General features: G+C 40.5%; 1 protein-coding gene across 3 annotated transcripts in view; it reads right to left on the reverse strand.

Moving 5' to 3' along the window:
- LOC103117645 (interferon-induced very large GTPase 1-like) overlaps positions 1-12,044 on the reverse strand; it is a 35,628-nt gene that overhangs the window by 21,720 nt on the left and 1,864 nt on the right. The window contains exon 2 of one of the 3 annotated variants that reach the window (XM_016190263.2): positions 11,157-11,288. The exons of 1 other annotated variant lie outside the window; for it this stretch is intronic. In XM_016190263.2, coding sequence (XP_016045749.2) covers positions 11,157-11,288 — 132 coding nt within the window. Of the gene's footprint in view, positions 1-11,156; positions 11,289-12,044 lie in introns of those variants that run through there. One more of the 3 variants, XM_060176968.1, reaches the window with a different exon arrangement.

Consider the following 12,044-nt stretch of genomic DNA (forward strand, 5'->3'; position numbering starts at 1 on the left):
ACTGAGTTTATCACAGTGTATGTATGGCAGGGAGAGGTGTTAGGTCAGGAGAAAGGGTCAGTGAATGTTGGGGAGAGAGAGGGACCGTGACACCTAGGTGGTGATAGCACAATTTGAAGAAAGGTCAAATTGTCCACCAAACCACATGCAGTCTTGTAACTCACGAAGTGGTACCTCAGAACAACTGTGCTATATCCATGTAGCAGACTAACAGTAGAAAGGAAATGCCATTATAACTGTGCTTCATGAAACCAGTCAAAAAAATAGAGCTCGTATTGTAAGCCTGCATTTACATACATGTCTATAAAGTGAAAGTGAGTTACAAGGACTGAAAACAGATCATTGGTTGCCTCAGAGTAGGGATGTGTAAAAAGAAAGCATAAAGGAATATGAGGGAACAGATTTGGAGAGGTAGAGATTTACAAGGTTGGTATCCCAGGGGTACATACAGTCGTATCATTCCCAAGCTAGGTGTTTTACAATAAACTATTTATATGTATATAGGTTTATTTTTCTAAATCAGAAGTGCTTTGGTAATATTAGATAGCTTTTTAAAAAAAGTTTTATTTGTAAAATGGAAACACTGACAAGACCAAAGGATAAGAGGGGTATAGTTCCACACAGTTCCCACCACCAGAAGTCTGTATCCCATCCCCTTCCCTGGTAGCAGAAAGCTTTTTTTTTTCCCTTTATTTTTATTTTTAATTTATTATTATTTTTTTACCAGAGCACTGTTCAGCTCTGGCTTATAGTGGTGTGGGAGATTGAACCTGGGACATTGCAGCCTCAGGCATGAGAGTCTGTTTGCATAACCATTATGCTATCTACCCTACGCCCAAAAGCTTTTTTTCTTAATTGTATTTGATAACAAAACGTAAAGCCACAGCCCTTCAGGTTTCTAAAGAACAAAGTTGCCTAAGCTGATTAATTTGTTAAGGCAGAAATTAATAACTGTCACCAATTTTATTTCTTTTCTTTTCTTTTTTTTTTTTTGCCTCCAGAGTTATTGCTGGGGCTCGGCGCCTGCACCTGGCATCCACTGTTCCTGGAGCCTTTTTTTTTCCTTTTGTTGCCCTTCTTGTTGTGCTTATTATTGTCGTTGATGTTGCTGTTGCTGTCATTGGATAGGACAGAGAGAAATGGAGAGAGGAGAGGAGACAGAGGGGGAGAGAAAGATAGACACCTGCAGACCTGTTTCACCATTTGTGAAACAGGTGGGGAGCCAGAGTCTGGAACCGGCATCCTTAAACTGGTCCTTGCGCTACTGCTCGACTCTTTCTTCCCCCCCCCCCCTTTTTTTTTTTTTTTTACAAGGCTGAATTGGTTAGAAGTTGTGGTAAATCATTGTTAATCTTCTATAACAAATAATAGCAAATAGAACCCGTGATAGCATCATGAGTTATGCAAAGAGACTCTCAGGCCTGAGGCTCCAAAGTCCCAGGTTCAGGTTCATTCTCCCACATCACCATAAGCCAGATCTGGGGAGTGCTCTGTTAAAAAAAAAAAGGAAAAGAAAAGAAAAAGAAAAGAAAATAAACTTTCTTCTTTTCTTCTCTTCTGTTGTCTTCCAATGAAGGTAAAACCTAGTAAACAGCTATACACAGTGATTTGCTATGTATATGGAAACATCATTCTCCAGATGTCCAGATTCGATAACTTCAAGACCCCTGTGCTTATTAAGGCAATCAAATGCAATGAAGCCCACACTCCTTGACAAATATTTCTTTGAAAAGAAAGGATGGAGGAATGCAGATTTGGGCCCCACATATTCCCTTTTGGGCCACACAAACGGAATCCCTCTTCTTTGCCAAAGCCAGTGTGGTTAGAAGAATGGCAACGGCAAGGGTACTTTTGCTTTCTCTTTGAAACTGATATTAATAAATAATGCAACTCTCTTGTAAAAAAAGTATATACATATATAGACTAGCTCCACTTTATTGCTCTAGACTAGCTCTTTCTTGCTTTCTGAAGGGATGAACTGGTTAAAAAGAAAAAGTGGACCCGTATTCAGCATAGGAGCCTATGTAACCTCTGCATCCCTGAAGGTCCGAACTGACATTCTGTGCTCTTAAGTAAGAACATTCTAAGTTGCATCTATTTCAGAAACCATCTTCCTTAGATGGTAAATAGAGTATGCTATCCAACCAAATTTGGAGAATGCAGCATTCTCTACCATTATTGATCCACATTGAGGGCAAGGTCCTAAGGGGCCCCCTGAAGGGGTCCATTATGTTGTTCCTGATGGAGATGAGCAGTGACAGTAGAGAGAGGGATCTATTTGAGGTCTAGGCTCATCTTGTCTGTGTGGGAATTCGAGGACTCCTCGACTAGGGATATTTCAGCCTTTAGGTTCATGATTAGTCAAAAACTTATTTGGTTTTATATATTAACTCTTTTCAGTCACCAGGTTCCACATGCTAGCATGATGCCAACTGGACTTCCCTGGGCAGACAACCCCACTAATGTGTCCTGGAGCCCCACTTCCCCAGAGCCCTGCCCCACTAGAGAAAGAGAGAGACAGGCTGGGAGTATGGATCAACCTGCCAATGCCCATGTTCAACAGGAAAACAATTTCAGAAGCCAGACTTTCCACCTTCAGCACCCCATAATGACCCTGGGTCCATACTCCCAGAGGGTTAAAGAATAGGAAGGCTGTCAGGGGAGGGGATGGGATATGGAGTTCTGGTGGTGGGACTTGTGTGGAGTTGTACCCCTCTTATCATGTGGTTTTTGTCAGTGTTTCCTTTTTATAAATAAAAATAAAAAAACAAAGAGAAAAAGTGGCTTTCAGGTTTCTGTGACCACTAGTTGGCTCTGCTGAGCTTCCAAAACTGCAAAAAAACCCCAAAAACAATCATCTTCATAAGACCTCTCTGTTAGTCCCTGCATAACCTGTAAAAAATGATTCATATATTACTGACTGATTTCATTAATAAAAAGGCTGAAATCAAGAATATAATAAAACTAACTAATGCTTTTTTTTTTTTTTAAAGAAATGTGGTCCAGGACTAATAATATATCACTAAATGTTATCCAACTAACTTGATATATTAAGGCTTAATTTAAAATATCCTTATTTAAAAATTGTAATATTGAATATGATGCCTTTATTATAATTGTGTTTATTATTCAGGAATTAACATATTATAGAACCAGAATACCATCTAACTTGGTTTTTTATGACTAAACTTAATAGGTTTAATAGATGTCTAGATTGTTTTTATGTGACGTTTCTTGACTTAAGTCAACCTTTACAAGTTAGAGTTTAAATAAATAAGTAAAATGTATCTTGTGCCATTTATTAGGGTTGGATGATGGTCTACCCAGTCTGGTCTACAAGTTACTGTGTTTGAAGACCAGGTTTAACACAATATCTCCACAAGTGTGTGTGTGTGTGTGTGTGTGTGTGTGTGTGTATACGTATACTTCACTAGTGATAGATCAGTGCTTCAGCTATCTCTCTTTCCCTCACACCCCCAGTTTCTCTCAGTCTCTATCAGAATAAAAGAATAAAAAACCTGGCCACCAGGAGTGGTATACATTGGCTGTGAGGAACTGAGCCCCAGCAATAACCCTGGGGGCAAGAACAAAAGAAAGACAGTTAAGGGGACCAGGTGGTGGTGCACCTAGTGGAGCACACACAACAATGCAATGTGTCATGACCAAGGGTCCAACCTCTGACCCCTACTGTGAGGGGTAGGGTGGGGGAGTGGAGGGTTATGACTTTCACAAGTGGTGAAGCAGTGTTACAGATGTCTATCTTCCTCTCTGTCTCCCCCCCTCTCTCAATTTCTTTCTCCAAAATAAATAAATAAAATGGTAAAAACTAAAGTTGTATACATGTTCTATAGTACTCATGAAACATTCTTGAAGATAGGCCCTATGTTGGGGCAAAAAGAATTGTCAATAAACTAAGGTAGATTGGAATCACAGCAAGTAACATTTCAGTTAAAATGGGATAAGCTAGAAATTAACCATGAGCTCTCCTCTCCTCTCCTCTCCTCTCCTCTCCTCTCCTCTCCTCTCCTCTCCTCTCCTGGATAAACCAGGAATACCAAAGGAGACCACCTAGGACCAAAACAAGACAGGACTAGAACACTACAGGAACCCACCAAATCACCGGTGAGTGCAAACAAGTGTGGCTGGTGACAGAGAGGAGCCTAGGGAGAGATAAGTGGCTGGTAACAGTCCAGCAGTTTATTGGTTGAGACACCACCTCCAGTCTGTTCCACCAACAAGGGGACAGCTGAAGGGAGGAGAGGACTCCCCAGAGACTCACCAAGTGCAACTCTAAGTCTCCATTGCTACTGCCCTCAGAATCTGGAGCCCCCGCAGGGAGGGACACCAGGGGACAGAGATCTAACCAGGAAACTCAGGTGAAGACCCATACCTCGGTGGCATAGCTTCTTCTTCTTCTTCTAGCGTTTGTGGTGGCATAGCTGTGGGGCTGTGAAAGTCTCTTTGCATAACCACTGGATTATCTCTGCCACACCCTGCTTTATCTCTTGGTCCTGAGTCAGTGATTAAGCTGATATGAGAATCCGGCATGAAGCCCAGCCAATCTTGGCGTTACTCTCGATCGCACCCTGTCATTTCACGAACATCTCATAAAAACTGCAGCAAAGGTGGGTGCAAGGAATAACATCATTGCAAGACTGGCCAGCTCCTCATGGGGCGCGAGCGCTTCCACACTACGATCATCATCTCTGGCATTATGCTATTCCACTGCAGAATACTGTGTCCCAGTATGGTTCCGTAGCCCCCATGTCCACTTGGTCGATTCCAAATTATATTCCTCTGTGAGGATAATTTCTGGAACCATCCGTTCCACCCCGGTTCCATGGCTGCCAGTTCTTAGCAACATCGCCCCGCCAGATATTTGTCAGGATGCGGCATCATCTAAGTTCATTTCCCACGTCTACGCTCGACCGACCTGCCAATATACGCGGATATCTTCGCCCACCCTGTCCAACGCTTGATGTCTCGTCATCCAATCTGGTCCCCTACGCCTACACTGAACTTCTCTGTTCCAGACTCTTGGAAACAGAGTTGGCAGTCAGCTGAGGTAAAGAACAAACACCTCATCACAGACCCCTGCAAGCGTCAACCCGGCTTTGACCTAGCACGTTATGATTGGGCCCTCCTCAATCGCTATCGAACAGGCCATGGCCGATGCGCCGCTATGTTCCATCTCTGGGGAGCCAGAGACGACCCGAACTGCCCCTGTGGCTCCAGACAGACTATGACCCACATAGTCAATGACTGCCACCTCTGCAGATTCAAAGGAGGTCTCGAAACTTTACATCAGGCTCAACCTGACGCTGTTGACTGGCTATGGAAGAAGGGCAAACACTAGAAGAAGAAGTGATTAAGCTAAAAAGCCTACTTGTAGTTTAAAAGCCCTCAGGCTCCCATAGCCTACAGGGAAGAAAAAAAAAGAGGCTTTTAAATCACTGAGCTCCAACTCAGGGATTAAAATACTATTGAAATAACTGTTAACTTCCACCACTGTGAAGCCTTTAATTACCTTACTTAGACACAAGTCAATCCAGGCAATAGTGATCAGTAATTTGAAAAGTACTGAGAGAGGGAACTCATAACATAATATATAAAATGGGTAAACCAACAAGAAGAAATATTGGAGGAACGAACCAGGAAAAGAGTCCAGCTAAAAGCCCCCCAAAGGGTGAAGCACAAAATAACGAGTTTAACATCCAAACACGAGCTAAGGAAATAATCACAGGAGTGAGTAAAGAGTTTGAAGGAATTGTAATCAGAAATACAGGAACAACAAATGAGACTCTGAAAGAAAACACTAATTATCTCAAGGTTGTTAGAGAGCTGAAAGCTGAAATAGCTGAGCTAAGAACACAACTAGCTGAACAAGCTAAAACAGTATCAGAACAGGGTCACAAAATAGATAAACTCCAGAAAACAGCAGAGGGCAGAGAGAATAGAATCAATGAGGCTAAAGACAGAATTAGCAAGATCAAGGACAAATTAGAGACAGCTAAAAAAGAAGTAAAAGATCTGAAAAAGAGATTAAGAGATGCTGAAAACAACAACAGAGTCCTATGAGATGACTTCAAAAGAAACAATATACGCATTATTGGCTTACCAGAGGAAGAAAGAGAGGAAGAGGAAGAAAGCATTCTTCAGCCCATAATAGCTGAAAACTTCTCTAGTCTAGACAACATCAAAGACATAAAGATTCAAGAAGCCCCGAGGGTCCCAAACAGAATTAACTCAGACTTAAAGACACCAAGACACATCATACTTAGAATGGAAAGGAATAAGGATAAAGAAAGTCTCCTAAAGGCTGCAAGAGAAAAGCAAAGGAAAACCCATAAGATTAGCAGCAGACTTCTCCACACAAACACTACAGGCCAGAAGAGAATGGCAAGGTATCTATTGAGTGCTCAATGAGAAAGGTTTTCAACCAAGAATACTATATCCTGCTAGACTTTCATTCAGACTAGATGGAGGCATCAAAACCTTCTAGACAAGCAACAGTTGAAGGAATCAACTATCACCAAGCCTGCCCTGAAAGAAGTTCTGAAAGCTCTCCTATAAACCGTCAGACCACCATAAATAGGACATATATCAGAACACTCTAAAACTCTACAAGAATGGCTTTAAAATATCTTCAATCTTTGATATCAATAAATGTTAATGGCCTGAATTCACCTATTAAAAGACACAGAGTAGGAAGATGGATCAGAAAATACAACCCAACAATATGCTGTCTACAGGAAACCCACCTAACTCAATAAGACAAACACAGACTTAAAGTGAAAGGATGGAAAACTATCATACAAGCCAATGGCCCACAAAAAAGGGCAGGAACAGCTATTCTTATATCTGACATGATAGACTTTAAAATAGATAAGATTTAAAAAGATAGGAATGGACACTAATTAATGCTCAGAGGATCAGTCAATCAAGAGGACTTAACAATTATTAACGTCTATGCACCCAATAAGAAGCCATCTAAATATATCAAACTTCTACTGAAAGAGCTACAGCAATATATTAACAGCAACACAGTCATAGTAGGGGACTTTGACACCCCACTCTCTCAACTTGATAGACCATCCAGGCAGAAAATCAATAAAGACATAAGGGAGCTAAATGAAGAGATAGATAAACTAGAGCTATTGGACATTTTCAGAGTCATTCATCCCAAGAAACTGGAAGACACATTTTACTCAAATCCACATGGGTCATTCTCAAGGATAAACCATGTGTTAGGTCACAAAGACAGCATCAGCAAATTCCAGAGCATTGAAATCATCCCAAGCATCTTCTCAGACCACAGTGGAATTAAACTAACACTTAACAATCAACAAAAAATTAGTAATAGTCCCAAAATGTGGAAGCTTAACAGTACACCTCTTAACAACTTCTGGGTCAAAGAGGAAATAAAGAAAGAAATAAAAATGTTTCGAGAGCTCAATGAAAATGAAGACACAAGCTATCAAAATATTTGGGACACAGCTAAGGCAGTACTGAGAGGGAAGTTCATAGCTATACAAGCACACATTAGGAAACGAGAAAAAGCACAAATAAACAGCCTGATTGCACATCTTAAAGACCTAGAAGAAGAAGAACAAAGGAAGCCTAAAGCAACCAAAAGGACAGAAATCACTAAAGTTAGGGCAGAAATAAATAACATTGAGAATAAGAAAACCATACAAAAGATTAACATAAGTAAATGTTTGTTCTTCGAAAGAATGAACAAAATCAACAAACCTTTAGCCAGACTCACAAAACAAAAAAGGGAGAAGCTCCAAATAAATCGGATACTAAATGAAAGAGGAGATATCACAACAGACACGGCAGAAATTCAACATATCATGTGAGGCTTCTATGAACAACTATATGCCACCATACTAGAGAACCTGGAAGAAATGGACGATTTCCTAGATACCTACCAAAGATACCTTCCTAGATAACTTCCAAAACTAAGTAAAGAGGAAGTGGATAACATGAACAGGCTCATGACAGCCAATGAAATTGAAACAGTTATCAAAAATCTTCCCAAAAATAAAAGTCCTGGGCCAGATGGTTTTACAAGTGAATTCTACAAAACCTTCAAAGAAGAACTAATACCTCTACTTTTAAAAGTCTTCCAGAAGATTGAAGACACTGGAATACTCTCTGCCAGCTTCTATGAAGCCAACATCACTCTAATACCAAAAGCAGACAGGGACACAACCAAAAAAGAAAACTACAGACCAATATCTCTGATGAACATAGATGCAAAAATATTGAACAAAATTCTAGCCCACCGGATACAACAGTATATTAAAAAGATTGTTAATCATGACAAAGTGGGGTTTATCCCAGGCATGCAAGGTTGTTTTAATATACGTAAATCAATCAATGTGATCCACCACATCAACAAAAGCAAGACCAGAAACCACATGGTCATATCAATAGATGCAGAGAAAGCCTTTGACAAAATACAACATCCCTTTATGATCAAAACGCTATAAAAAATGGGAATAGATGGAAAATTCCTGAAGATAGTGGAGTCTATATATAGCAAACCTACAGCCAACATCATACTCAATGGTGAAAAACTGGAAGCATTTTCACTCAGATCAGGTACTAGACAGGGCTTCCTACTATCACCATTACTATTCAACATAGTGTTGGAAGTTCTTGCCATAGCAATCAGGCAGGAGAAAGGAATTAAAGGGATACACATTGGAAGAGAAGAAGTCAAACTCTCCCTATTTGCAGATGACATGATAGTATACACAGAAAAACCTAAGGAATCCAGTAAGAAGCTCTTGGAAACCATCAGGCAATACAGTAAGGTATCAGGCTACAAAATTAACATTCAAAAGTCAGTGACATTCCTCTATGCAAATACTAAGTTAGAAGAAATTGAAATCCAGAAATCAATTCATTTTTCTATAGTAACAAGAACAATAAAATATCTAGGAGTAAATCTAACCAAATAAGTGAAAGACTTGTATACTGAAAATTATGAGTCACTACTCAAGGAAATTGAAACAGACACAAAGAAGTGGAAAGATAGTCCATGTTCATGGGTTGGAAGAATTAACATCATCAAAATGAATATACTATCCAGGGCCATCTACAAATTTAATGCTATCCCCATCAAGATCCCAAGCACATTCTTTAAGAGAATAGAAAAAATGCTACAAATGTTTATCTAGAACCAGAAAAGACCTAGAATTGCCAAAACAATATCGAGAAAAAAGAACAGAACTGGAGGCATCACACTCCCAGATCTCAAATTGCATTATAAGGACATTGTCATCAAAACTGCTTGGTTCTGGAATATGAATAGACACACTGACCAGTGGAATAGAATTGAGAGCCAGCCCAGAAGTGAGCCCCCACACCTATGGACATCTAATCTTTGACAAAGGGGCCCAGACTATTAAATGGGGAAAACAGAGTCTCTTCAACAAATGGTGTTGGAAACATGCAGAAGAATGAAACTGAACCACTGTATTTCACCAAATACAAAAGTAAATTCCAAGTGGATCAAGGACTTGGATGTTAGACCACAAACTATCAGATATTTAGAGGAACATATTGGCAGAACTCTTTTCCGCATAAATTTTAAAGACATCTTCAATGAAACGAATCCAATTACAAAGAAGACTGAGGCAAGTATAAACCTATGGGACTACATCAACTTAAAAAGCTTCTTCACAGCAAAAGAAACCACTACCCAAACCAAGAAACCTCTCACAGAATGGGAGAAGATCTTTACATGCCATACATCAGACAATAGTTTAATAACCAACATATATAAAGAGTTTGCCAAACTCAACAACAAGACAACAAATGACCCCATACAAAAATGTGGGGAGGACATGGACAGAATATTCACCACAGAAGAGATCCAAAAGGCTGAGAAACACATGAAAAAATGCTCCAAGTCTCTGATTGTCAGAGAAATGCAAATAAAGACAACAATGAGATACCAATTCACTCTGGTGAGAATGTCATATATCAGAAAAGGTAATAGCATCAAATGTTGTAGAGGATGTGGGGTCAAAGGAACACTCCTACACTGCTGGTAGGAATGTCAGTTGGTCCAACCTCTGTGGAGAACAGTCTGGAGAACTCTCAGAAGGCTAGAAATGGACCTACCCTATGATCCTGAAATTCCTCTCCTGGGCATATAGCCTAAGGAACCCAACATATCCACCCCAAAAGATCTGTGTACACATATGTTCTTAGAAGCACAATTGGTAATAACCAAAACCTGGAAGCAACCCAGGTGTCCAACCACAGATGAGTGGCTGAGCAAGTTGTGGTATATATACACAATGGAATACTACTCAGCTGTAAAAAATGGTGACTTCACCGTTTTCAGCCGATCTTGGATGGACCTTGAAAAATTCATGTTAAGTGAAATAAGTCAGAAACAGAAGGATGAATATGGGATAATATCACTCTCAGCAAGTAGTTGAAAAACAAGATCAGAAGAGAAAACACAAGTAGAACCTGAAATGGAATTGGCATATTGCACCAAAGTAAAAGACTCTGGGGTGGGTGGGTTGGGAGAATACAGGTCCAAGAAGGAGGACAGAGAACCTAGTGGGGGTTGTATTGTTATATGGGAAACTGGGGAAAGTTATGCATGTACAAACTACTGTACTTACTGTTGAATGTAAAACATTAATTCCCTAATGAATTAATAAAAAAAGAATTTAACCATGAAAAAGGAAGTTAGAAAAAAAATAATCACATATGTATGTGGGGATACAGTGGGTTGAGCCTGATTGGAACCTGGGATACCTCTCCATGAGAATGGAAGGAATTCACCTATAAGTCTCCCCACCCTCCCTGACCTCCATCTTGTTAGACCTTGAGGCTGTAACCATTCCCCCTCCACCTGGTCTGGAGACACCTGATTTGCTCAATGGAATGTGGATAAACCCAAACACCACCTTCCTCATTCTTAAGTCCCATGCCCCAGGTAAGGGGAAGTCAAGAGCTGGAGTCATTGAAAGAAGCTAGAGTCTAAAAATATCTGACTGGTTCTTGCTGTCAAGTGTTTGCCCCTATTTGGTTTGTTGCCTCGGCACCCTGCCCCAGCACCTGGCTTCTTTTTACCCCATATAAACTATGCCTTTTTCATCAATAAATGCACTATCCCCTACCATAGTGTCCAGAGTCGGCACTCTGCCTGCTCATCCCCCACCGTGGCCTGTTCTCCTTCTCTACAACATCTTTCTGGTGGCCAATGGAATGGTGGGTGTGGAGTGGACAAAGCAGGTCTTCCAGAGCTTGACCTGCATATGTGGAGAACAAACAAGAACCTATTCACTAACTATGGTGTCATTGAGGAAATAAAGAAAATTAAAAGTTCTGGAAGCAAAGTGAAGATTTGAACTACTAGAAGCTATGAGTGCAACAAGAGTGGTACTGAGAGGGAAGGTCTTAGCAGTGCAGGCTCACACCAGGCTACAGAAGATCTCAAGTAAATTCTAACCTCACATCCTAAGGAACTGGAAATGAAGAGTAAACTCCAAATAATCAGAAAGAATGGAATTATAAAAATAGTATTGGAAATTCATGAAACAGGGACCAGGTGTAGAGGTACACCTCATTGAGTTCAAGGCCCTGCCTCCCTCCTGTAGTGGGGATGTTTCATGAGTGGTGAAGCAGGTCTGCAGGGGTCTCTCTCCCCCTCTCCCTCCACCACCCCTCTCAAATTTTCTCTGACCTATCAAATTAAATAGAAAAAAAAAAAAAGGAAAATGTTCATTGGGAGCAGATTTCAGGGACAAGCAGTACCTGGTTATCTGTCCTACTCCACTGTCCTCAATTAATTCTGCTGGGCTTTTGAAAAAGTTATGACACATTTTTAACAGAAAAACAGAACAAAGTGTGCCAGGTGGCAGTACACCGGGTTAAGCACACATCGGACGAAGTGCAGTGAAAGAATCTTGGTCTAGGGATTCACTTCACAAACAATGAAGCAGATCTGCAGGTATCTTTCTCTCCCCCCTCACTGTCTTCCTGTCCTCTCTCAATTTCTCTCTGTC

This window comes from Erinaceus europaeus, chromosome 17, assembly GCF_950295315.1.
Source record: "Erinaceus europaeus chromosome 17, mEriEur2.1, whole genome shotgun sequence".
Taxonomy (NCBI): domain Eukaryota; kingdom Metazoa; phylum Chordata; class Mammalia; order Eulipotyphla; family Erinaceidae; genus Erinaceus; species Erinaceus europaeus.